A 26,747-nucleotide genomic window follows, 5' to 3' on the forward strand; every position below is an offset into this window, starting at 1 on the left:
GAGCAAAGCACACACATTAATTTCCATCAATAAAAATACTGCAAACTGTAATGTTGTTTACATTTGTTATAGCATGATAACACAATACTGCAACAAGCTGCTCTAAAAATAACTTTCATGCAAATTAAATGGTTAGCATGGAGGATTTCTTAAGTATGAGTTTTGTTCACAAAGGGTCCTGGGTCACTAATTTACCTCTGTGAAGCAGCAGTTGCATGACAGTTAATTTTTGGTCAGAATTAACTAACATTGCCATCGAACTACCTCAGAATGATTTCCTAGTGAGGCCCAGGTCCAGAGGCCACTGAGCACTTTGGGGCCACCCACCTATACTTATCTCTGGCACAAGGTGTGGCTCAGCCACAGGTCAGTTTCCTGCAAAAGCTGAGTTACTTTTGGGTTGAAAACGTAAGTAGGAGTAGGACATTGGTTCACGAAGAGCACTGTCTCCTTACATGTCTTATAAGAGATGTACAGAGAAAGATGATAGAAGTCAGTGTCTAAACTTGAAGATGTTACTGACTCATCAAAGCTGGAAGAAATGACAGGGCTAGAACTAGGATTGCAGCTCAATCCAGCAAATACCAGCACGGAACAACTTGGTATCAAATGGATTAAGGAAGCTCATGGAGCTTTATTCATATATGGAATGTGAAGAGGTTGCTGACCTAGAATAAAGGACAGCACTAGAAATGAGTTTAGCAATGGGGCTCAGGCTAGCAGATGTTGTTAAGCTGCAGCTTAGAAAGCACCTCCAGGTTAACATGAGAAGTGGTGCTGGATTAGACCATCTGACTGCAGAGATCTGTGGGATCAGGAGTGAGATAATGCTGAGATTAGGAGGGGAATTAGAGTTTGAGCATGATCTAGAAGAAGCTGATGAACTGCATCATCTTGTTTTGATATCAGGGAGGGCCACACGCAATGATAAAGGTGCCATGACAGGACTCTCCACACCCTTAGCAAGCCTAACACACCTCCTGGCATGCCAGGCCCACTCTGCATATATCCTCTGTTAACACAAAGATGTATGCTCAATGCAAACCCGATGTACTCCAGACCCCTTTAGCCTACTTCATATGTCCTTGCATATGTGTGTAATAAACCAGGATATATGGATTTGCCGTATTGTACTGGCACAGGCACTGCCTTTCTTGTGTGCATATGCTGTGGAATAGGACAGGCAAGTGTGCCCCAAACACAGAAAGGAGCTGCCTGAAATTATTTCTTCTTTCATTTGCACCAGATCTACCTGGTCTGAAATACAGCAAAATCTAAAAAAGCTAAACATGTGACAAATAGTACCTCCTCGCTTCATAGATACATTCTTCAAAACAATCAAGTCTACAAAGCAGGTTGGTCCTGCCAAGGAAATCAAAAGCCAGATCAACCAAACATACAGACATGCAGCAGAAAAGCCCATCTATGTCTTCTCCAAAAAGCACCTTTGCCAGAGCTGACCTTGGCAGAGCTATTAAGAACTTTTTTCCCAACTCTTGGGAATAGATATCTATGACATTACTCAGAATTTTCCACATCAGGGGCAGGTTCATGATTGACCTTACCTACTTTAGATTACAGCAGAACTTGACACATATTATCTATCTCTGTGTTTTAATCTCAATACAGGCTCACCCACATTAGTAATCTATAGGAAAGTTCAGACTTAGTGGTAAGAGAGACACTGAACTTCACAATAAGACACAAGTCTTATGAGGAGCTGCTGAAGGAACTGAGATTGTTCAGTCTGAAGAAGAGGCTGAGAGGAGACCTTATCACTCTCTATGACTACCTGAAAGGAGGTTGTAGTGAGCTGGAAGTCAGCCTCTTCACCTAGGTAACTGCTGATAGAAAGAGTGGTGAGGCAGTGGCACAGGCTGCCTTGGGAAGTGGTGGAGTCACTGTCTCTGGAGGTGTTCAAGAAACAAGCTGATGTTGCACTGAGGGACATGGGTTAGTGGGCATGGCGGTGATGGGTTGGTTGATGGTTGGATTTCATAACCTTAGAGGTCTTTTCCAATCTTAATGATTCTGTGACTCAATGACACTTTTTGGAGAAAGATGAAACACATAACCCTGTTTCAAGGACAAAATCATGCCCATAATGGAGACTATATAGTCAAAAATTGAAAAGTATACAGTAGTAGTAGTAGTATACAACTTGCAATTTGAAGAACACAGGGTAGGCAAAAATGATTGTTGCTTAATTCCTGCTTCAGCACTCACTACAAACTGCAGAGGAGAAAGCTTCACAGTGAGTCTTGCTAGGAGAGAATTACAATAATGATGCCTTATGGTCACAAGACCACACACTACTGTTGTGCAACAGTCAGTGGGTAAATAAGGGTGTAGCCTGCTACATGGCTTGCACTGGAGGGGAAAAAGAAGTCACATCCAGAACATGGTGTTATCCTTGAAAAGGTCTGAAGTCAAGAAAAAAGAATCTCACAAACCTGTACAAATGTAAAAAATGACAAGAATGATAATGCTGTTCTAGTACTGTCAATGCATTAATGATGCAGAGTAATAAAGGCAAGTCACGGAGTTAAGCCTGCAGCAAATAACTTCAGTGAAAGCAACAGCAACAAAAAAGAATTCAGAGGGATCAAAGAGTTAAAGTTAGGATGATGTACATCTGACAGCTGAAGTTCATTCAGTTCATTAAAGTGATATACCAAAAATAGTACATTTCCAGAACAAAAATAAATGGATACACTGAAAATAATACAAATTAAGATGCTGATTTTAAAACACATAAATATGTGGATACCTCAGGCCAGCAGAGATGTGCATTAACAAAGCCAGAACAGAAAGTCCACCACTTTTGAAGTTGAAGACTGACCAAACATTTTCTTATGCCCTCTGAGTTCCAGGCATGTGTACCAGTGTAACTGAAAGGTTTCAGAGAAGCTTTCCAATTTTCTTATTTGCAGACATTAAGTAAAGAATGTGCAAAATAATCATGCCTACAAGCCTCTCTGCTTTCAGCTCTGCATACACAGGTTTCATTCCCTCTAATAACCCAGCTTTGATTGTTCCACCACTTCACGGCATTTGTGCCAACTGGAGTGAAAGAGGATATATTGATTGCATCCATCCCATACAGCGTGGACATAAAACCATACTGTCAGACCACTAAAAGCACCAAGTTTCAGAGGAGTCATTTTTCTGCATGCTAATACACACTTATGTGATATCCAGGATGCTCTGTTCCAGGCTCTTAATTTCTGTGACCCGCTGAGCTTCTCATCCTTATGATGAGATAGGAGTGGCACTTGAGAACAAGCAATTTACAATGTTCCATCCACTGGTACATTTAACATGCTTATTAACATCTTTGTCTCTACTAGAGACTCTAAAATTTGTACTGAAGACTACTCAATAGGAAACAGAGGATTAAAAGCATCTAAATCACTGTTCATGGTAGCCCAGATAACACTGAAAAACCTGTTGCAATTAAAATTCCTACACTGTATTTTCAAATCTGACAACTCAGGTCAAGAACCACAATCATAATTATCATCAATGAAGTAGTGTACATTGACTCACTCCACACAAATAAGCTACACTTATAATAGGAGTCTTCTGCTTCAGTACAGAAGGGAAGCAAAGGAAGAAACCAATGAAGAATCATTAAAAAGCACTAATAAATAGGTGAGAAATTTGAAATAACCTGTGAAGTAACCAAAAGTACAAAAAGTAATAGATGTTACACCAGAAGGCTCAGCATCCAACACAGACATGAAATTAGAATGTGATATGAATGGCAGACCCTAAAGTTATCATGGTCTTGCTGTGTCTTACTGTCAAAATGAAATACTATTGCATGTCATTTTTGCAAGCAAGCTCTAAAGAACCAGGAAAATAAGAAATAAAAAAACAATTCAGCTAGTATGAAACTGGACTAGAACACAGAAAACAGATGAGTTTCTCACAGATAACAACAGTGGGATATCATATAATCTGCCTATTAGTGTACCTTCATGACATCCTTATAGGAATGAATAGCCTCAACTTCCTCTTTGTCATCATCGTCATCATCCTCCACCCCATCATCCAGCGCATCGTATCCCTCATCTCGACTCCCGTCTGTTTCTGTGGTGTTGGTCATGTGGTCTATCAGCTGCTCTAGTGGAGGACTTAATTCCCGCTCTTCATTGTCCTTCAAGCCATAGTCCAAGGCTTTGTATATAATAATCCCTAGGGACTCAATAACCTGTAAAAATAAACAAGAAATATTAGTGAATGCCATTCAATGCTATTTTCTGGTGTTTGCATAACAAATACGGCAACTGCAAGGATGATCGACATCAAAACCTAAGAGAAAAATGACCATCTACTACCTTACAGTAGCACTTCAGTAACACAGCATATAACATGCAAGAGCAAATCATACCACAAACATAGTGCTTTCTTATTTCAAAGCAATAATTTAAAAACAAAGCAGGACCCTTTTAGATTATTTTTCCTTTTCCTTTTTTTCCTAAAATGACAAGTGTCAAAAGACTGCACTATAGTTTGTAAGATTATAGCACATACATATGATCTTCTACTGGAAAGAAAAACTGAAAAGAAGTAAAAAGAAAGAGTAAAGATGTCTTCTTCCTCCCTTGAATGGCATCTCCTCCGAATACTTGGAAACTGGCCTTCAGTTTCTGCATCTCTTCACTGGTGTGAGAAATATCTGGAGACAGCCGTGGACATCCCAGTATTAACACACAGAGCACTGAGACGTCAGTCCCCAGGAACTCCTCTGGCTGCTGCACATAGTCCTGAATTTCATAGTAATGAGGTATTATCATGTGTTTTCACTGAATTAAAGATTTTCTTTTTGTGCTCTGTCAAGAGCAAAGCAAATAAATGAACCCTTACCCAGTGAAAGCTAGCAGTCAATTGCCATGAACATCCCAAAACACTAACAGCCCATTTCCTTTCTTGCCATCAACTATTTTCCTTAAGAACTGCCTAATACTGCAGAGTTTTAACAAGATGACATTTCAAAGTGAGGAGTTTGAAAAGGGGTTTTAATGGAGACGGAAGGGGAAATGGGCTTGCAAGAATAAACCACAGTAAGGTAATGGTAGATGCTGAGAGATCCTTGTCTGGCAAGGAAAGAACTGGAGCTGTTGCATGTAATCTCTGATCTTTCATGTGTGTTGTGATGGCCAGTGTGTCACATAAATGAGCAGTGTAGGAGTGGTTGGCACTAGGGCAATTTAATAACAGAAGTATTTCTAAGCATACCAAACCCTGTCATCAAATGCCATTTTCTCTCATCGGGCTTTCAGTAGTATCCTGGTCAACATTCTTAAAGCAGATTTTTCAAAGTCCACTTGAGTAAATTGGTCTACACGTTTGGATTCTCAAAATGTTAAATTTGACTCTCCAGCAACTCACTTGTTCTTACACTGCAAGTCATGTTTTGTCTGAGTGGTTGGAGGCTGGCAAAGACATAGATAAGGCAGGCCTACTAGACAACTTTGTGAAGCAGCTGTACACATGCATGCTTCCTTTCTCTGCTGAGAACTCTGCAGTGCTAATTCACTTTGCAAGACAGTGGTCAATAAACAAACATAAAATCCAATAAATAAAAAACACCCTTTTATAATCTACTTCTAGTAACAGTAATAGCTCAATTCAATATGAATAATTTTCCTGTACTATATTCTTGAAATGTTTTTGTGCTTAGTTGGAAAATATTCTTGAAACACAGGTCAGAAAAGTGAGCAGGCAAATGAATGAAGCAAAAAAAAAAATTAAAAAAAAATAGAAGGGGGAGTCTAAAGAAAGTGCACACTTCCTGCTTCCTTCTGTTTGGGAACATTGGGAACAGGATTAAGGCATTCAGGAGCACCACAGCTAAAGCTGGATGACAGCTGCTGCATTCTTTGATGTACCAGCAGTGGGGCTTTTGCAGTTCAGTAATACGGTTTGCGCACTTTTATGTACCATGAACAGATTTCCTAATGCATGCAAAGCTGACAAAACATGAAAGCCTGAAGCAGCACCAATTCAGACCCAGATTTCAGTCTTTCAGCTCCTTATTTAGAAGTCATGATCAAAACTGTATTTATCTAGTGTCTGTCAGTATCACGGGTTCACCGTGCCAAGAGACAAAAAGCACTGAGCTTCTTAACTGAGAAACTTTCTTTGACTTGCATTAAAACTGAGAACATTCCGCGCTCTAATACCGGTTTAATCAAGGCTCCTGTAAAACCACAAGTGCCATACGAATATCAAACTGAAGTCCAAGAACCACCCAAGCTTCCTACCTGAGCAAAATTACTAATGCAACTTTACACACAAATAGACTTCCACATTTATTTAACTAGAACCACGATATACAAAATTAGACAGCTCACTGCTTACTTGTGAGCACTGACCCTTTACCTGTAACATCAATCAAATACCAGCCAAAAAGGAAAATGTTTTCATGGTTGAATGGATAAATCAATAAATATGTAGTTTACTGAGCTGGATAAACAGGGACTAATACTGTACGGTTAAAAAAGCATCAACTATTTTAAAAGAAATCAATAATTCTGCATTGCACTGATTGTTAATTGAACATGAAAGAAATACTTCAGGCACCTTAGAAGTGACAAGTGCTGACACAGTTCTGATTTATATCCATGAATGCAGAGTTATAGGAGGGGGATAAAGAGTATAAGAAACTCAGCAAAGTGTTATTTTAAAACAGAGAGCTGTACATTAACACATCAAAACATGTATATGCCAGTGAAAAGAGTGTCAGTATGAATGATAAACAAGGCTGCTTGATTTGGATTAAAAAATATATGTCAAGTTCTGCACCTTGAGTTTTGGAAATCATTTGCTCCCAGCTGATTTGAATTTTGGCAAAGGACGTGATCTCTCAATTCAATCAGTGGCTAAATAACTTCAGAAAATAAACATGGAAGCCTGCACTGTTTTGCTTTACACCTTGTCCCCAAGTTCTTTTGAAAGTCATGGCTACAGACCAAAAAAAAGCTACCAACAAGCACCAAGCATTTCCCACAGGCTGAAGCTGTATTCTTATGCTTAAATCATTAGCAAAAGGGGAATTTTGTCTCACTGTGAGTATGCTTTCGGTTCCTACACCAGCCTGGACTTGTATTATACCACTATTTTATAACAAGTTGCCAGAATGCACTGACTTTACACGTGGTGTCCTTGTGTTCCTTTTACACGCACTAAGAACAAATCCCAAACCATTCACCTCATTTTCATAAACAAACACCCAATGGAACTTTCCATTCTGCATAGATTCCTCCAATACATTAGGGCACACCTCTCAGAAAGGGGTTCATTACTTCCCAGGTCTTTTATAGGGCATAAGTCTTGTTCCTGTCACGAATGCTGCCAATTTCACAGTCCTAAAGATCTTCAAATATTCAGACTGTATAGGAATAAAACATGTTCTAGACAGTGAAATCACTTCTTAAAAAAAAAAATAACATTGATAAGAAACCTTTTTCCCCTTACAATGAATGTTTCTGACTCTTTGGGCAAGAGGCAGGATCTGCATGCCATTCCCCCCTCCACTCACTGCACGCACAATAGGGCACTGTCTAAGCTTTCATCCCCTTCCTAGGGTTTACTTCAGTTTTTAAACAAAGCAGCAAAGCCTAAGGACAAGCTGATACAGCAGCAAAGGGCTTTTTTCAGCTCAAATTCCTGTCCATGTCTGAAGTTCAAGTTCTCCCTTCCTCCAAAAACCACATAGGTTTTGTAGCCCTAAATTGGGATTTAAAAGGCCATAAACTTTCAGCTTCAAAGGTGAGTCTGACTTATAGCTTTCCTGTGGGGACCTCAAACACAGCACATTAGGACACGCACAAGTTTTGTGGTAAAATTCTGTGATTCAATCCAAAAGATAGGTGTACTCAAATGTTATAAATGCTTGTCACCAGCTAGATAGAGCAGAGCAAGCTACTGCCCGGACTGCCACCGCCCTTGGTAGCAAAGGAATTTGCTTGCTTCTACAGCAAGCAAGTCCCTCTGTATCTGTATCTGAGGGACCTCACTTCCACAAAGGGTGAGCAAACAGCCTGGTGAGGATAAACCCAGGTACACATTTTGGTTATTTGCCTCGTCATCAGATGTCCTAAATAACTCTCAAGGGTACATCTCAGCAGGCTGTTGTCACAGACTTGCTGCTGTTACCACAGACTGCAGGGTACACCAATGTCAGTTTTACCACAGCATTCCTTGGCATCAACAGGACAGCACTACCCAGGTTTTAATAGCTGGGGACATTGCTAAATTTAAATACGACCTTCACAAAACTGGAGCAACTTGCAACAGATGATCTAACAGCAAAAGTGAAAACTTTCAACTGCTTCTAGTTGAGCAGCAAGGATTCAGAGTGTTTGCAGTGAATCAGGTGAATTACTCATATCCAAAGGATATAGACATAAGATATAGGAATATTTAACTTCTGGGTGGTACAACAAATGCAATTAGATACTGTTTTCTGCAATATAATTAGGTTTGCTATTTAATACAAAGCAGTAATAAAATACTATCATTTGCTATTTAATAAAAAGCAAAAAAAAATATCCCTCAAAACAAAAAATAAGAAAGGAAATCACAAAATCACGTAATTATAGGGGTTGGAAGGACCTCAAGAGATCACTGAGTCCAACCCCCCTGCTAAAACAGGTTCCATACAATGCACATGAACTGAGGGTATGGAGACCTACCTGCTGAATCCTTTCTGATATGAACGTTCAAGGAATGATTGGATGTTGCATTGAGGGACATGGTTTAGTGGGAGCTATTGGTAGTAGGTGAACAGTTGGACTGGATGTCTTTTAGGTCTTTTCCAACCTTGGTGATTCTATGATTCTATATTTTTGTTTCTGTTGTTGTTTAACTATATCTAGACATTAAAATGACAACTATATAGGTTGACATAGAAATATAAATCTATCAGATAAACTCAGTAGGCCAACAGAAAATAATAACGATGACCACCAAAACCAAACCAAGCCACTGAAACTCCAAGGAGCCACAGCTGTGTAAGAAATAGAAATTATCATTTTTCTTATCAGTCTTTTAATAAAGTTTTCTGTATTCTAATAGAATATCAGATTAAATACAGCAAAAGATTTTGCAGTGAGAGGTAAGTGACTACGTCAAGCAAAACTGTTATAAAGAAAAGGAAAGCAAGTTCAGTAGCTCTGATCCTCAAAACGTATGTGTGAGTGGCTTAAATCTGGTTGCTATTGCATATCCACCTATAGTCTATAATACAAGCTATGGAAACAAGATAATAAAACAACCTCTCTTGAAAACGCTTAGAGTAGCTTTGATTCAGTTCAATTTACTTTAGTCATGAAGCAATACAAAATCAACGCCACCTTTATTCAAAATATCTACAGAGTGCAACTAATCTTCCCAACAATTTGATTTGTATTAACTTCTCAGCCTTTCCACACAGATTTCATTTCAATCACTGGAGTTGTCTGCTTCAGGCTTTGCCCCAGTTTAATTAATCCAAAAATTAAGCGAGTAAATACCAGCTGCAATGTAGACCATTTATTCTCTTGTGACTCATGAACTTTCTCACACCTATTTCCCCTAAAATTAACAATTACAAAAGCAAAGCAAATAAAATGACAGCAGAATGAAAGCTGTTCTTTCAAATACAAATTCTAGATTAATTAAAACCTTACATTAGCATGAATGTCTTACAAGCTTCCCATCAGAGGTTCTCAATAGACTTCTCAAAAGCTGGGCTGCCTTCACTATAGTTGTCAGACCTAAATGTGCGTTTCAAGCACTTTGTGTATGATGAACTCAACAGAAACAGATGAAGCATCTGACATCTCTCCTGATTTAACTGCAGTTTTCCTAAAATCCATCTCTTTCCATTTCAGAAAATATACGCCATCTTCATTCCTGACTGATTTCTCATCAGCTAAACTGTTGCAATTTTAAGATTTCCTTAGCTCGAATTCAACTATTTTATGAACCAGACCCACACATAACAACGTTAACAGGTCCTTTTTAAAGTTATATGCCATGAAAGAGTGATGACATACTTTCCTGCTTTGCAGTAATCAGCACATATGTTAAATATACACAAAGCAAATTTAATGCTGCTGGTGCTGAATAGTGGTAGGAAATAAAATAAGCACTGCTAAGAATTGTGTCCTTTTCATGCATACAAAAGGAGACATTTTCAGGAAGTCCATGGCATACTTGTTTTTACTGCAGAACAACCATAGACTACAGAAAACTACCTTGCACCATTTTATGGGTAAACACTCTGCCATATCTATCTAGGATTTACTTCCTAAACAAATTAGTGGAAATCTGCATACATGGTTCGGAAATAAAAAGCTGAACATACTGAGAATATTTTTTCCAGACAGATGAGCAAGGAAACATGAGATTGACATGAAGAACATGACTTGATCACGAAGTATGTGAATTTTCACATGGACTATCAAAATACCCAAAGAATAACATATACGCTAATCGTTTAGGTCACGTATGACCTCTCACCCTGACTTCAGGATGAAAAAGTCTATGCAAAGCCCCCACTGGCAAGAATATTCTTCCACACCCTCCTACCAGTAAGCAGCAACATCACATCCAAGCATTTGGGTCACTGGCATTCAAACAAATCCTCCTCCAAGACTGAATGCCTAAGTGAACATAAAGTATTTTAGTAATGAGCAAAGGGAGTTAGTACACAATTACCTTCGAGCTCTCACAGTGGCCTCATCGAGATGACAAGGATTTGCTAGAATAATGCAAGAAAACACCAGCAGGCACTCCTGACCAGGTTATCTACTCATAAGAAGATATAGGCCTGACATCATTTTTTAGGTCTGAAATTCATATACAATGATAGCCAAGAAGATGCCTTGTCCTAAAACATAAAGCAAAAAGAATCTGTAGCCAAGGTTCAGCAAAAATTTTAGCACCTGCTCTTCGGGCTGTAAAACCCCAGAAAAATCATATATAAAGTGACACTCAGAGTTTGCTGCTTCCTTAACTGTTCCTTCTGAACGGTGAAGTCCTTCACGAAAGGAAACCATTTTAAAGCATGCCTCTATCACAATTAAAAGTTATTGATAAATTGATCACACAGTTCATGAACTAAAAAAGGAACTCCATCTGCATTTTACACTGAGATTACCAAAAGAAACAAAAAAACCCACTCAGAACCCAACATATTCCAAACTCTGGCTCCTTGCAGAAACCTACACCACACTGCCAGATCTTCTACAGTGCTCAGCCTCTTTCTAATGAAGCAGAGATATTATCCACACAATTCATTTAGCTGCTCAGATAGCAGCCAAGTTACTAAATACCTAACCACTGGAGGGGAAGGGTTAACACAAACACACATCTGTGTACTCCGTCTAGGTAGTCTGGAACAGTAAGAACAAAAAGAATGGATTAAGTTTTTGTTTTGTTTTGTTTTTAAGAAAGGTTCCATGCATTCCAATTAAGTAACCTTGCTGCCGACAAACCAATAGACAAATTCTACTGATTAAGTACATTTTGCGTTGCTTAGGGATGTTGAGAGTCCCACCAAATTAGTCCTAGAAGAGCCACCACTGAGTTTGTCCTGGGACGAAGCTGCTACTCTCCCATTCTTAGACAAAGGAAAAGCCCCATTCCTACCTAAAAGAAAAGACATACACAAAGATGTGTAGAAGAGATAATGTGGTATCAAAAGGAGACAGGAACAGCAAGGCCGAGTTTCATAACACCTGTAAGACTGTTACAGGGCACCTCTAATACAGCCCCATACAATTCAACCCTGAGTCAAAGATTCAGAACAAACTCCTCAAAGTTGCCTGGAAATATAAACAGCCATAGATCTCTCATGCCTTGGAAATAAAAACGATGCTGCAATGTTACCCTGCCTTTCCTATCCAGGTGACAGAACGGGAACCCTACCTGGAAAAGGAATATTAAAGTGTTGTTTGTACTGAGGTGAGTTTCCTGATTCTGAAAAAATTACATGTTCTTCTATTAAAAAAAAAAAATCAACTACAATTCTGACCTTATAATTTTGCCATTGCACCTCTAAGTCAGAAGGCAGCTTCCCACACAGTTTTCCCAACACAATGAAGACATTACATCTTCCAACCAGTATTGGAGCCAATTTCAAATATAAGAAATGTATGGGATTGAAGATTACATGGAATTTTCCTTATTACTTGTTTCTTGCGAGACCTCAAGCTAAGTATTTCCCATTTCCTACAGCAGTTCCAGTCCTGTTATACGAAGATATTGACCCATTTCGAAAGCTTTGGATGAGAAGAGCTGTGCAAGTCTAAATTATATTTCTGCACATCACACAAAGACTTAAACTCAGCAGGAAGCCCCTCTAATCATCCTGTTTTCTCTATGACTTTTGTTCCCTATAAAATAGGGAAAATAAAGAAAAGTACAAGCCTGAGGCTAATGGTTAGGCATATCAGCTGGGTGCAATGCAGCATACAAAACTGCTTTTCTTTATAAATACAAAGCAAGATGTAAGAGTAATTGATTTAAATGTAAATAGAACAGGTAGCCAGAGAAAACAGCTACAAAGAGTAGACTATCAGATTATTCTAAATTTAACAGGGAATAAATTCTTAACCTTCATCTCACCATACTAATATGATAATATCTACCAATCTATTCCTCCTAGAAAATGAATGTCTTAAAGTTTAATAAAGAGGGAAAATGGTATCATATATATCTTTAAAGATTACAGATGATGCCCTAAATTTTGATCTTTAAGTACAAAACTCTAATTATTTTTGTTATTCTTTAAGATTTTAACATTCTATACATTTGATCATTCCTTTCAGAAACAGCTTTTGCAATAGACACAGCGTGACAGTTCACACTCAGATGGAAATTGCCTAACAATTTCCTCAGACAAAAACAAGATTTACAAAGGTTGTTTCTTTAGCTAGTTCTCTAAGTTAAATCATTTTCCTGGGTGGAGGAGGAAAGCAGTGTACCTGTCAGAAGGCCCATTACAGAAGAAAGACTGAATATTGGTGGAGTTTCATATGAAACACAGCTCTGAAAAGGTAAAGACATTCCAGCCTAGCAGAGAAAGAGGTCAATCAAAAGTAATCTCCTTAACCCAGAGAGACAGCCATTTTATTGAATCAGATAACTTTTTTCCCTCTTTATATGTTGTAGCCTCCCAAATATTATTTAATGATATTGAAGAATGAAAGGACGTTATTGTTCTACTATAATCGTAACTCTAGTTTGGTTGGGTTTTTTTAATTAAATGTGATAATAGACAACACCTCTGAAGGAGTTAAAGATCAATCAAATCACTTTGAAAGAGAATCTGCTCAGCTACCTCCATGGAACCAAACACTGAGTTTTTCAAATGTCAGTGAACAATTTACATCAGTGAAGCCTAGAGCCCTGAGTGATGGCAGAATGTGGTTTTATTTTCACCTCAGTAATCCTTTTGCATGGACCACTTTTCTCCATTGGCCAGTAATGCTGATGAGTCTTACTATCTTAACTGGGGAGGATGTGGCTCTTCTGTGAGTATCACAAACAAAACTGACACCACTGCAGAGAACACTGGTTTTATGGTATAACTATTACTTGTCCAGCTCTGTGTGCAAGTGCGTCATCCTCATTTCTCCACATTCCCTGACAGTATGGTGTTTGTGTGGCAGTCCAGTCCCCCATATCAGAAAACTGCTGAAATAGTTGACCTTCCCCTTCTACTTTGCCTTGTGACGCCACACTTAGGATAATGTGTCCAGTTGAAGGATCTCCTAGGAGTCCAGAAGAGGGCCACAAAGATGACTAAGGGCATCTCCCATATGAAGAAAGGTGGAGTAACCTAGGGAGGATTGAGAGGGGATCTAATAAATGTTTACAAATACCTAAAGGGAGGTGGGAGGCAAATGGATGAGGCCAGGCTTTTATTGGCAGTGTGTAGAGATAGGACAAAGAGTAATGGCCTAAAACCATGAAGTTCCATACTAACATGCAGAAGAACTCTGTCATGGTAAGGGTGACAGAGCATTGGAACATGTTGCCCAGGGAGGCTGTGGAGTCTCCTGTGGAGATACTCAAGCCCTATCTTGACACTTACCTGTGCAACCTACTGTGGGGAAGCCCTGCAGGCTTTAGCAGGGAGGTTGACCTGATGACCTCCTGAGGTCCCTTTGAAGCCCCATGATTCTGTGATTTCCTGAACAGCTTAGGAAAACAAGAATAAAAAGAGATGGAGGGAATTACAGCCAGATGATCTCTCCATACAGTCTGACCAGAGACCTCCTGTGCCCCTGGGGCCAGAGGGGAGCCCAGGCAGGGGCTGGGGCAGACTGGAGCAGGAAAGGGTGCTCTGCTCTATGGTACCATCCATCAGCTGTGGCTTCAGGCCAAGAGACAGCACAGCACTGCAGAAAAAGACACATCTATTTCAATTGCAAGGGCTGAGATTATCTGTCACAAGGAGTGATAGCATGACTGTGCTTAGCTATTTCATATATTTAGATAAAATGCTTGCCATAAACATAAACATTTCTCTGACAGTATTTCTACATTTTCAAAACACTGTCTTCCATAACCTCCAATTTTATCCAGTTTTACTTAATATTTGTTAATAGAGACCAAGTTTAAAGAGGGAAAAGCAAGGCAACCTTGCCTTCTTTAATGGAGATTAAAAAGCAGAAGTTTGGGCTATTTTAAAATTATATAAAAATCAAGCAAGCCAATCAAATGCATGACGAATAAAAAAAAAATCTTAATTTGAATAATAAGGTTATTTTAAATTAACTAATTAAACTAATATTTATTAGTAATATAATTCTACTAATGTGATTCTAATAATGTGAAAGAGTTTGCAAAGTAAAGCAAAATACTCCAAATGCATTGTTTCCTATTTTCCCATTTGATTTAAAAAACAAAACAAAAAGAGCACCCTCACTTAATTCTTAAGACCCTTAAAATCAAATTTATAAGGATTTTTCAATTATGCTTAAAGGTGTTCTTCACATTAATACCTGACATTCTACAAAGCCCAGGTGCAAAGGAACAGGCTGACTGGAAATGCAACCTTTCCTGCTCATTCCCCTTACCTAATTAAGCTAATGAAGAGTATTCTACCAGAAGAAATTGAGCTTCTCTCTGTCCCAGAAAGCGCTCTATTTTTAGATGGTCAGGCTGAGGTAATGAATAATGTTTATGATCGTTTTCAGCACAGCCCCAAGCTAAAACGTATTTTCCAGGAATTGGCCAATCTATGGAACTATGTACAAATGTCTTAATGGCACATGGTAACCTAGCACATGGTAACTTGTACAAAACAATTTCAAGAGAAAAACAGGTTTATTTTCCTCTCTGCAGAAGGTACACCTAGAACTGTGGATTACTGTTCAGCAGAAGGCATTCCTTCAGGGAGAAACCTCCTCTGCTGTTCAGATGCTTCAGAAGTTGGTGCTCCTATGGGAGCACCACATGAAATCAAGGTAGGACAGGTAGCAGCTGAAGGCTGCTTAATTGTTTTAGAGTATGTGTTATTTGCCCATATCTCCCTTACTGGTTCATTTGACTACAGTCAGTTTTTTTCTGGACTGATTTACAGCTCCTTCTGCACTTCATCTTACTGAAAAACTTCTATTTTGCTCTTTTCCAAGCTTAAAAAAAAATAAAAATGTTAATATTAAGATGTTCTCCATAGATCATTTGTCACTGTTCTGTAAGGCCCAGCAGCCATTAAGCCTAGGAAAGGAAACCTGAGACAACTACCGGACCTACTAAGTCTGCTACAATTTTTGCAGCACTCATTATTGAGGGCCCATATTAATGTTGTTTCTAGTTCAGGCCCCATTTCTGTGTTACAGGACTAATCATCACTAAAAAAACTAGAGCAGTACTAAGCATTTCCTCTTCTAGAACTCATTAAGAACTAAGTGCTCACTAGCTATACAAAATATATGTGGAAAATACAGTCTTGTTTCTGGTCATATGACTAGAATACACTATGCTACAATATGGCTGATGTCTCAGACATACCATGGCTTGTTAAGGTGACATATACTTGAATAAAGCACTCACGTTCACTGAAGGTATTGCTGCCTCTCAGTTTTCAAGTAAAATAGGTTTGTTAACCCTACTGGAATAGACTTTTGACCAACCATATTCCTCTTGACATCATTAAAATATACCTTCAATGCACTAGAACAAGCAGAGGATCTAGAGTTCCTTTTTAAATAGCCTGTTTTTCCTCCTCTAACATCAGTGCACTTCCTTGCTGCTACAATGTTATGAAACAAAAACCAATTACCACCAATTCTACCACATAGAATTACCAGAGGAACATAACAACCATTGTAATGCAATACAACTGAAACATCAGTTGGAGTTTTGTATATTAAAAGCTGGAATCATACAAGTATACATATATTGCACCATGCAATAGAAATCACATGCGAACTTAGCAATGGATACTTTGACTTAAGTAAAAAAAAAAACAAGCAAAAAATAAAAATAAAAGGGACATTAATGACAAAGATGTTTCTTGTTTGTTTGTTAAAGACTGAAACAGAAGTATTCTTCAGCAATCTGCTTGTCTTCTTTTAGGACATCTACGTTTCTTTCTGCGGGTCCAATTTTAATCAGATTACACACAATGAAATATGGGAGAATTAAGGTTAGTTACAGGCTAAATACTTGCAACATCCCTAGAATAATTATAACACTGTAATTACCATCTCCCAAGCCACACCCTCCCCGTGCAGGATTCTTTTCACCTGTGTAGTATCTTGCATGCAACACAGCCATCTCCTCTCTGCTGAGTCCCACTGAATAAAAGGCTGCGAAATGGAAGAAAGGCAGGAGAAAGAATTCATCATGGCTTGGCCACCTCTACAACTAGAAAGTGTCTGAATCGTCCAATATTTGAAACAAATGAATCAGGAAGGCCAGATGGATTCTGGATTGGATGCAGCAAACCTAGTCCTTTTTCCTCTCCAAGGTTAAATTACTTGACACTTCCCAAGTGACAACTGGTAGACCAAGAGCTTCTCAATGAAAGCTAATCAGAGAGTCAAGGAAAAGTCTCCAAAAAGTATCATTTTGCCCCTGCAAAGTGAAATCATAACGTTCATAACCTTAAAAAGGAAGAAATGGAGGCTGTCAAAAAGAGGTACTAAGCAGAAGTTATATGATTGATTAAAGCAAACTGTGGAGCAAAAGTACTCCCTACCAAAATGTTCCTCAGGCATAAAAGAAGTTTTTCTGTCTTTGCTCTAGAGTTTGAGTCTCTGAAACTCTTAACACCTACATGACAACAGAAAACAAATCCTCAGGTAATGCACCATCTCAGAAAACCTGCACATGTGGAGGCATAAGAGACAGATGAGAGTAAAGGAGCTTTTGAGGGAGCAGAATTGGGGGGAAAGAAGGGAAACATGGACTTCAGAGAAGCACTTTACACAGCCACTCAGATATACATGAAACTGTGCAGCTGAATCTCTGTGGTGGAAAGGAAAAAAAAGAAGAAAAAAAACCCCACCACCTGTGTGTTGTACACCTGAAAATACAGTAATTAGTTTTGATCCATGGTCTCTTACACAAATGGTACGAGGAACACAAGCGGATGTGGTATTCTAAACCACTTTATCACACAGATCTTTGCCAGAGAGATCCCTCTCAAGAAAGTATTTATTTCAAATTGGAGATAACTTCTGAGCAGGTCAGTATTTGTCCAACATCATCTTGAAGAGTTTGCCAGGCTGGAGCTACACTACAAGAGGCAATAAAGGACTCTAATGAGGACCTGACTCACAAAGCAGCATTGATGTACAAACCCACTGTACAAGCAGCCAATTGTGGCTATTCCACAATGCCCAGCTTGTGAGATTGCAATCTCAGGTGGCCTACACCTGTTCTGCAGGACTGTGGGCTGTCAAGGTCAGGTATCTCGAGTTGTTTGTAACTTGAACACAAGCAGGTTTCAGAGCTGTGTAGTTAAAGAGAGAAGAGAAAACATCAGTGTCTCCTGAGTATTTGATTCCAGCAGAGAGCAAAGAAAAACAGAAAGTTTGTGTTAGTAATAAAGGCTTGGCTCTGTCTTCCTTCCCTCTCCTGTCCCCAAACCAACAGGCATTGTTAGATGTCTAATTTTAGTTTCAGGTATCAGGTCTCTCTTTCAAGAAAAAGCAAACTGCTTTTCCAAGAGCAACATCAAGTACTGGCACTCTTAGCTTGTGAATGCCTGAATTTACAGCTTCAGTACATCAGAGGTGGTGGCTTTTGTTGTGAGCTTTGTGGGGGTTTTTTAATTATGCATATGTGTAGAAATAGTATAATATATTATATGTGCACAGCACACTTCAATAATGTTTCAAAATGTGTGCACAGAGTATGCATGCATGAGGGCACAGGCACACATACATGCAGAAGCACCATTACTTGCAGCAGTAAATGGTTTTCCCATCTATCTCCTGCCACAGCTTTGAAGCTAAGCTGCTTATCTGAAAAGAACTGAACTTATTAGGAGCAGTTTTGCACTGTAATCGTTGGATGGATACTTGCTTAAAAACAAAACAAAGCAGTAGCTCAGCCTTCTTCTGAATACTAAACAAAACATTCAGTTCTTTCTAGGAGCCAAGTATTTCACAAAGCACAAACCAAGCCTGTGCTTTAATACTTTTATTTCAGTGGACAAAGCTACCGCAGAGATGAGAGGCAGTCTTTGAGATAAGGCCATCTGAGCCCATTTAGGGCTTTGAACAGAAATAGCCTGATTTGGAGCTGCACTGTGGATGTGCCCAGCAGCAGAGAGCCAGTGCAGAGCAGAGACACAGTGCTGAGTGCTCTCACATGCTGCCCCACAAAGCAAACCAGCATCTGCTCCTTTCAAGTGGCCTCCCTGTCACGAAGCAGAGGGCTGCAGAGACCCTAATGGATTCCTTCACATCAGTAACTGCAGTGAGAGATTCATTCAAGAGGAAGGGGTTTGGAGCTCCATCAGCAAAGGGCACCAGATGTTTAACCACCAACTTTGCACCGCCTTTTAGCTACCAGCAGCTAGCACCACCTACAAACTTCACAGGCTAGGCCAGGCCCACAGAGCTCATAAAGATCAGCTTACTTTTTAAACACTTGATTTTGGCTAGTCTTGTTTACAGCTGTTTTACAGTGTGATTACGTAAACTGTGAATTCACCTATAAGTCTGACCATACTAAGGTTCCATTTATGAAATGTAATTTGCACAGGTTTTGTAAGAAACTAATTGAGAAAACAATAATCACCTAGAAAACAGCAATTACATTTTAGAAATGAAACCCCTTGCCAATTCACAGCTATCTGGAATTAGCCCATTCTATCTAATACACTGCTATTTGATTTGGTTTTGTTTCTACCACCTGTAAAAAGGCAAACTTTTATAGTCCTTTTATAGTCCAAATTAATGATGCTATACAAGGAACAAAAGAGCAATTACTTCTAGACATTTAACAGACTTAAAGATTTTTAAATCAGCACTTAATAAGATCATGGATGAGCATGTGAACTTCCACACCTCTTCAAAGAGGCATTAAGAAAAACATAACCATTTCAGCCAGTGAAAAAAACTCAAAACAGGTACCACCAAAAATGATTTGCTGATGGCTTTTAATTAGAGAATTTCTCGGTCAAAACACAGAATAACAAAGAATCCTGCTATGTGCTTGCAAGGGCAGAAGGGACAAGAGCACAAAGGTACCTCTTTATAAGCAGGAAGAAAGGTTAAAGACGGCATCAAATAAAATTTGGTTTTCCTCCTTTCTTTCAAAATATCCAAAAAATTGAAGAAAAAAATAGATGAATTTTGAATCAATGAAAAGAATTTGTTTTTGTTTGCATAAAGAAGTAGATTTCTAACAGCACACAACCCCTCGTGTTTTGCTTCTGTTAAAAAAAAGCAGTAAATCCCAACAGCATCTTGAACGTTATCAGTTGAAAGAATTCACAATAAAGCATGAAAAGAATGTCAGAATGAATGCCAGTAAAGTCAATAATAAAGATCTTCTCTTTTTGGAATCACATGGACCTTCCTGCAGAAGATGTTTATTTAATCAACAGACTGCTTCCCACCATGACCATGGCATCTTGTTTCCACGAGCGCTAACACAGAAGTACTGATGTATCTCCTAAATCTCTGCTTGTTCTTAGAGCTCATTTAAACAAAACTATGCTGAAGTAAACCGAGGAAGTCTACAGCAAAATATTATGAGTACTTACAACAGATTCAAGAGGAAAGCAAATAGAAAAATCAGATAACGTGGGAGAGAACATTGTACCGCCTGGTTCAAAAGCCTAAAAACCCTCGTCATTAAGATTTCATTTTTAATCATTAAAATACTCTGTTATCCTTATCACAGTAAAGTTCTCACATCTTTGTAATGACACATTTTAAAGCACCAAGTTCCCCAGATCAGGTTCTGGGTGTGAATAGGCAGTTTCCTTCCTGCTTGGCTTCACAACCTTCTGGAGTAGCTCCTTTCCGTCACTTATTGTTTATTTTATTAGTTTATTGTTATTGTATGGTCTCTTAAATTATAATTTGTGAAAAAAATTAATAATTCAGTAAAGAACAAAATACGGAAAAGGCAGTCATATGCAGGGATTATTTGCTTTATTAAAGATGACTGAGTGTTGGAGCACTTGCCATTAGGTGACAGACTAATGGACCTCGAATCTGTAAGGCTGGAGAAAACTTTGAGGGGCCAATGCACAGCCTGCCAACACTGACAAGGTGACAGTAAGAGGGAGCCAGGCCTTCCACTGAATTCCAGAGTGTGAGAACAAGAAACAATGTTCATAAATTGCAACAGGAGACTTTCAGACTGCACATACACCCGGAAGGTAACTAAGCCACCACCCAGAGATGCTGCAGAACTCCTGTCCTTGGAGGCTTTCAAAACTGAAATGACAAAATGGCAACCTAGTCCAAATTTTGGGCTGACCAAAGGCCCCTTCCAATGTGATGGTTTTGTTTGGAACTTTTTAACCAACCAGTTTTCTTTAAATTTTAGCACTGCAATTGCAGTGAAAAGAGCAGCTTACCTCACATAATCACATTGACAGTGATGGCCACATGAGCTAACTTGTGAGCAGAAAATGCAAAAGTGAAGAATTTTCTTTCTACAGAAATACTGTGATGAATCACCATATGTGCACGTTCTTGGTTTGCTTTTTAAAAGCTGTCCTTACAGAAACAAGTTTCTGAAGCTATCCAGTATTTATCAGGCTTTTAGTTTTTCTTAAATGGAATGAATTTTAAATGAAAACATAAAAAGTCATTACACGTATTTTGGAATAAGAAGCATATAGGATTGCTGTTCTGTCTGGCTAAGAGAAAAACAGAATTTCCTGGCAAACAAATGAAAAATTGCACAATTTCTAATCTATTTAAATAACGTGTATTTAGAATTCGATCACTAACAGAGCCTCTAAGAACAGCTAACATTAAATAGAATGCCAATCAGGTTCTACGAAATACCTCCTTTCCCTTTGTTTTTGGAATAATAAATGTAAGCAGTTATGTTCCTTGGATCCCTGTATTTCTTTTCTATTATTATTTTGGGGGTCCAGGTGATAGCAATATTCTGAAGAACTTCTAAACAAGTCAGCAAAAAAAATTACTGTGCTAGATTATAAGAATGGATAGCAATCACACATACCAAAGAACTGAATGTCACTAAAAATCTGTGAGACTGAACTTGCTCCTGATGGTGCATCTTGGCAGGGAGATGTCCGACTTGAAAACAACTTCAACAGAAGACAAGAGGCACTATGTACTTAAGGGCAGCAAGTAGGAATCAACTGAAGATAACGGAGCAGATTTAGAACAGATTCTGGTATACAGGAGAACCCCTGGGTTATGTTAGATTAGACGATCTTGGAGGTCTTTTCCAACCTCAGTGATTCTATGATTCTATTCTGGAGATGTTCAAGAATCCTTCAGATGCTGTGCTAAGGGACATGGATTTGTGGGGAAATATTGGTGGCAGCTGGATGGTTGGACTGCATGATCTTGGAGGTCTTTTCCAACCTTGGTGATTTTATGATTCTACATGGAAGCTTATTATGAGATGAGTGAAGGGTGGAAAACAAAATTGCCTGGTTTGATAAGGCCTTTCTCCTTTGAACAATTAAATATTTCATCTGATGCACAGAAGATTTTCTATTTGACAGATCTTACTCCGAAATACTATGCAGAGTCATGCTATGAAATCCAGTGGGTCACTCTCCTGTCTCAGTAATTACAAGAGGCATGAGATCTTTCCCCTAGAAAAGCCAGTCCGTATCAGCATCACAAAAATGGTATCTGTTAAAAGAAGAAATTATGCCAATGTGTTTTGACATAACCAGGTGAAGGTTTAGTTTATAGGTCATACCTAGAAGCAATTCGCAAAGTACACCTATTTTATTCCCTCAGCAAGAGGAGGCTCCATTACAACGAAAGAATCATGGAATGGCTTGGATTGGAAAGGACCTTAAAGGTCATGTAGTTCCAACTCCCTTGCCCTGATGATCTTCTTCAGACAACTCTCTTTTGAGGGCACTTATTTTCATGCTGTTCTTGGTGCGAGTTTTTTGTAGCATTATTACAAGACCACAATCTTTCCCAGAATTTCTCTAAAAATTTTTAAGTATTATTTTTTAATTCTAGAAATACACCAGAGCATATTAATTTGGCACAGAATATAAAAGACATCCTGTTCTTCTGCATGCAATGTAAACCAGTAAGAGTTGTATTAGTAATACAATCGGTTTTATAGGCATTCCCTGTAACTCTAATAAAACTCATTTTGAAAAAGAAAATGTAATGCAAGGACAAGCCCTTAAGCCACATAAGCTTTAGTTTAAGATAGCTCAGGAGGTCTGCAGCACAGCAGCTACAAAAAACTATCTGGTCATATTTGTACCAAAACTTGTTCTGTCACAATGTATTTTTCCAATTGCTTTTGAAATTACCAGTGCTCATGATTTCAGCAAAGAAGTTGTGCAAATTTAGCCTGTTCCTTACAGTTCAAATTCCTGAGCTGTGCAACAGAGGTGAGGGCTTTTTGCTTGTTCATTTAGAAATGGTGGTTTTAGCCTTTAAAGTGAAAGCAATACATAAATAAATAAATAAGGAAAAATGAAGTGTACGTGATTTAGGGCCTTAAGGAGGAAATGAAATAGTTGAAACTTACAAATTTCCAAGGGAAAAAAAAAATGGTTTTCTAAAGCTTGACCCAATTTCAAATGCTTGGATTTTATAACACTGCTTTCTATCCTTTCAGATTTACCATTCCTATAATAATAATTATATAACTTCTTAAGAGCTACAGACTTCCTAGTGATGTTTTGGATGTTCTGGATGTGCGTGTTGTTTACAGCAATACTTTGCACAAAGAAAAAAAATACTATGAAAAAGGAAAAATACCAAATGCTATCCACCAAACATTAAGCTATTTTTAAACACCAGGCAAATCTTACCCAAAAAGGACAGTATTATTAGCTATTATTATTACAATGCTTTCCTTGTATCTTATTACCCATGGCAAAAGCACACTCTGTTACAAATGTAAGCATACTGCACTGTCTTTCAGTCACATGCAGAAAATTCACAATCTTTCAAGCAATTATTTGATAGAAGACAAAATAAAAGCAGAAAAAAAAGAGGGAAAAAAAAGATAAATACATCATACCTTGAAGGTAACTAAGCTTCTACAAAACAGTTTTACATGAAACCTTTCCTGAACTTAACCTTAGCTGGCTGCATACTCTGTAATTTCCTCAGATGTAGAACAGGCAGCCCTTTATAGTATCTAAAAGATTTAAAGAATCAGGAAATACTAACAAGAGGATAAAACATTTACAGTACAAATAACAGATCTCCTGTGTTACGTTAACCAAAGGCATGAAAAAAGAACCACCTGGAAAGCAAAAGATAAGGACTCACATTCTTTGTAGGGAAGACATGAGCAAAGCGAAGTAACTATGGAATAAACAAGAAAATCAACTATTTTTTCCAAGAAACCACCAACTGAAAGATTTTTGGCATAATTTAGACAGATCTCTGCTTCCATATGGAAGGAAGAACTTGACAAGATCTCTGGAAGTCCCTTCTATCTACGTTTTTATGAATCCGTGATTAATACATCTTGAGGCAGCTATAATCACCAAAGTCTTCCACACTGAGTATGCGAGATGTCATGAGAGCTAATTATTCTACTAAGACAGCAAGAACCTAAAAAAAAACCATTTGCACCATTCTTCTTAAAAGGCAGATGCACTGCATGTGTGGCAACGTGTTACTCTATTACATGGAATTCTGTAAGACAGATAAATTCATAACATCTGCAATTTTATGAGATTCTCAATTGTCACATATTTCTAAGAGAAGAAAAAGATACTTTAACCAGTCATCCGTAGTGTTACTTAATTTTTGACCCAACGGAAGATATGACATTAATTTTGAGTGTATCTGTTAGGTGACCAAAATACCATTAAATGTGTGTTACCATACATAAGCACTTTTTTTGCAAACATAGCGGTCTACTGTTCCATTGGAAAGTGAGTTTCCAGGAACCTAAGTTTGTATGAAGATAGTGCTTCTCAGCTAATGTTCATAGGGCAGAATGCCGATATTATTTAACTGTGAAGTGATATTATTAAATAACAAAATCATCTGTCAACTCTTCACACTTTTTCTCACTTACATTGAAGTACCTTTGCAATAGGCAAAGTCACAGAAGGTCATCAAATGAAAAAACAAATAGCATTTTAAAACAGAAGTCAAACACACTTTACCTCCCTGATACTTTTGTCCAAGCACCTTGAATATTCTCTCAGGTAACTGTAATACCAGTTTCACTGATCAATCACAGCCTACTTCAGAGAAGAGCAGCAGTAAGAACTCCACACAGTTTCCTTACCCAAGAGTATGCTCCAATAGTAAGTAGCAGCTATTCTGAGAGGCTATGAAGGATACACCCACATTCTGCACACCACTCCAAGTCTCCAATAAGCTACAGCTCATGCCATAGCTGTCTGATAGCACTACCAAGGTGGCAATGTCATAGACAGATAGACATTAATCTAAATATCTGTATAAATATTTCAATTTTTTTCTGAATTGTTCCCTTTTTGGAAGAATTGTTTGTTCAAATCCAAAGCATTGCAGTCTTCGCTCAATTAAGCTTAGAAGGCAGCTCAAATATATCAACTAGCTCAAGATGGAAGAATCGCAAGTGCAACTCATGAACTGGGAAATTTCTGCCAAGCCCACATCAACCAGGAACTGACACAGGCACACTGATCTCCTGCAAGATGTGCAGAGAAATAATCTGTAGGCCAATTCATACTCCCTGACTGACAGCCCTGGCCAATCTGTACTGGATTGGAGATACCTTTAGTCAAAACACAGCATACGCTTGTTTTCTGTTCTTGTTCCTAACAAAATTCTCACCCTTTTTAAATAGCAGTACTTGATATGAGGAATCTGGCATAAGTATGTGTAAAGGTGGTGTCAGATTTGATCTTGTCTTTCCCTATGCCAGAGTGTAATAATAGCAAAAAATCAAAGCTACCTAACAAATACTTCTAACTCGAATCTTCACCACTGATGCCCAAGGTATGTGAACACTTAATTTTGGAGTGCAATGAAAATGGACAAGGAATAATTTTCTGTGTTCTGTAGAGACCGAGATTAATTTTGGCATGGAAGTAGGGATAGATTTGACAATTAACCTTATGGAAGATAATAAAGAGACGTTCCTTGAAAACAGCTCCCAATTTAGATGTTGCCAGAGCAGTGAGGACAAGGCTTTGTTATACCTCTTTTGAAAGGTCAGGCATTTACAGTTCCTGTTTACAAGTAAATACATTCAAAGAGGGAACCTGATTGTCTCCTCTTCAGAGAGAAGTGCGGCACAAAACATATCCATCCACTTTAAAAATGGAACTGTTTTTGTAATACTGATGTTAACACTGCCAAGGAGAGTACATGGGAGACACTCACTCAGTATTACATGACATTTAGTACTTTGTTGCATTATTTTTGTTGGCCTGCTCTTTTCTGACTCATAAAGTAAGTAGGCATCATAACTTCTCTTTTCAGAAGTTCAGCAAGCCCATTTCTTCCTGAATATAATTCATTATGAAATGATTGAGCTGTTTGTTTTTCCACATTGGAATTGCTCTTACAAATAAGTCCTTGACCTTCAAGCAAACAGGCACAATGATCCCAGTAATAAACTAAAATTGAATTATGACTTGTTCACAATGGCTGTAACTTGGACATAAGGGGTGGGACACGGGAAATATGGGTAGGCCACTATTGCCCCCAGCCTGGTATCCTTTCTACAGATGGGCTGTTGCTGCTATCATCACCTCCACTGGCTGGTGAAAAGACATGGATATAAAGTACTGCAACAAATCTAAGGTCAGTTTCTCAGACACTGGGGCACACTGACTCCAGTCAGCAGCTAGGGCATGGAAATGCGGTGGGAAAAAACATGAGGCAACTCCTCAGAGCTTCCTTTAAAATCTCACTATGATACACCAGATGAGGATCTAACTTCTCCAGATCATTCATAACATTGACACAAAATTCCTTGTGTGCTGTGGTCTGCACACGATTACATGCTGGTTGTCACTGCTACAGGGTCAGAGAAGCACAGGTAACATCACCAACAGCATTCAGCATCTGTGAGCGCTCACAATTTCTTGCTTTCTATGTTGCGATCAGAGAAAGGAAACA

General features: G+C 38.5%; 1 protein-coding gene across 8 annotated transcripts in view; it reads right to left on the minus strand.

The window, feature by feature from the left end:
- The window catches only part of SPIRE1 (spire type actin nucleation factor 1), a 117,175-nt gene that overhangs the window by 63,311 nt on the left and 27,117 nt on the right, over positions 1 to 26,747 (minus strand). For all 8 annotated transcript variants that reach the window (XM_085539743.1, XM_085539739.1, XM_015855237.3 and 5 more), the window contains exon 3: positions 3,980 to 4,216. In XM_085539743.1, coding sequence (XP_085395869.1) covers positions 3,980 to 4,216 — 237 coding nt within the window. The remainder of the gene's footprint in view (positions 1 to 3,979; positions 4,217 to 26,747) is intronic.

The sequence above is a fragment of the Coturnix japonica genome, chromosome 2 (genome assembly GCF_054131305.1).
Source record: "Coturnix japonica strain WE chromosome 2, WE-NBRP24, whole genome shotgun sequence".
Taxonomy (NCBI): Eukaryota; Metazoa; Chordata; class Aves; order Galliformes; family Phasianidae; genus Coturnix; species Coturnix japonica.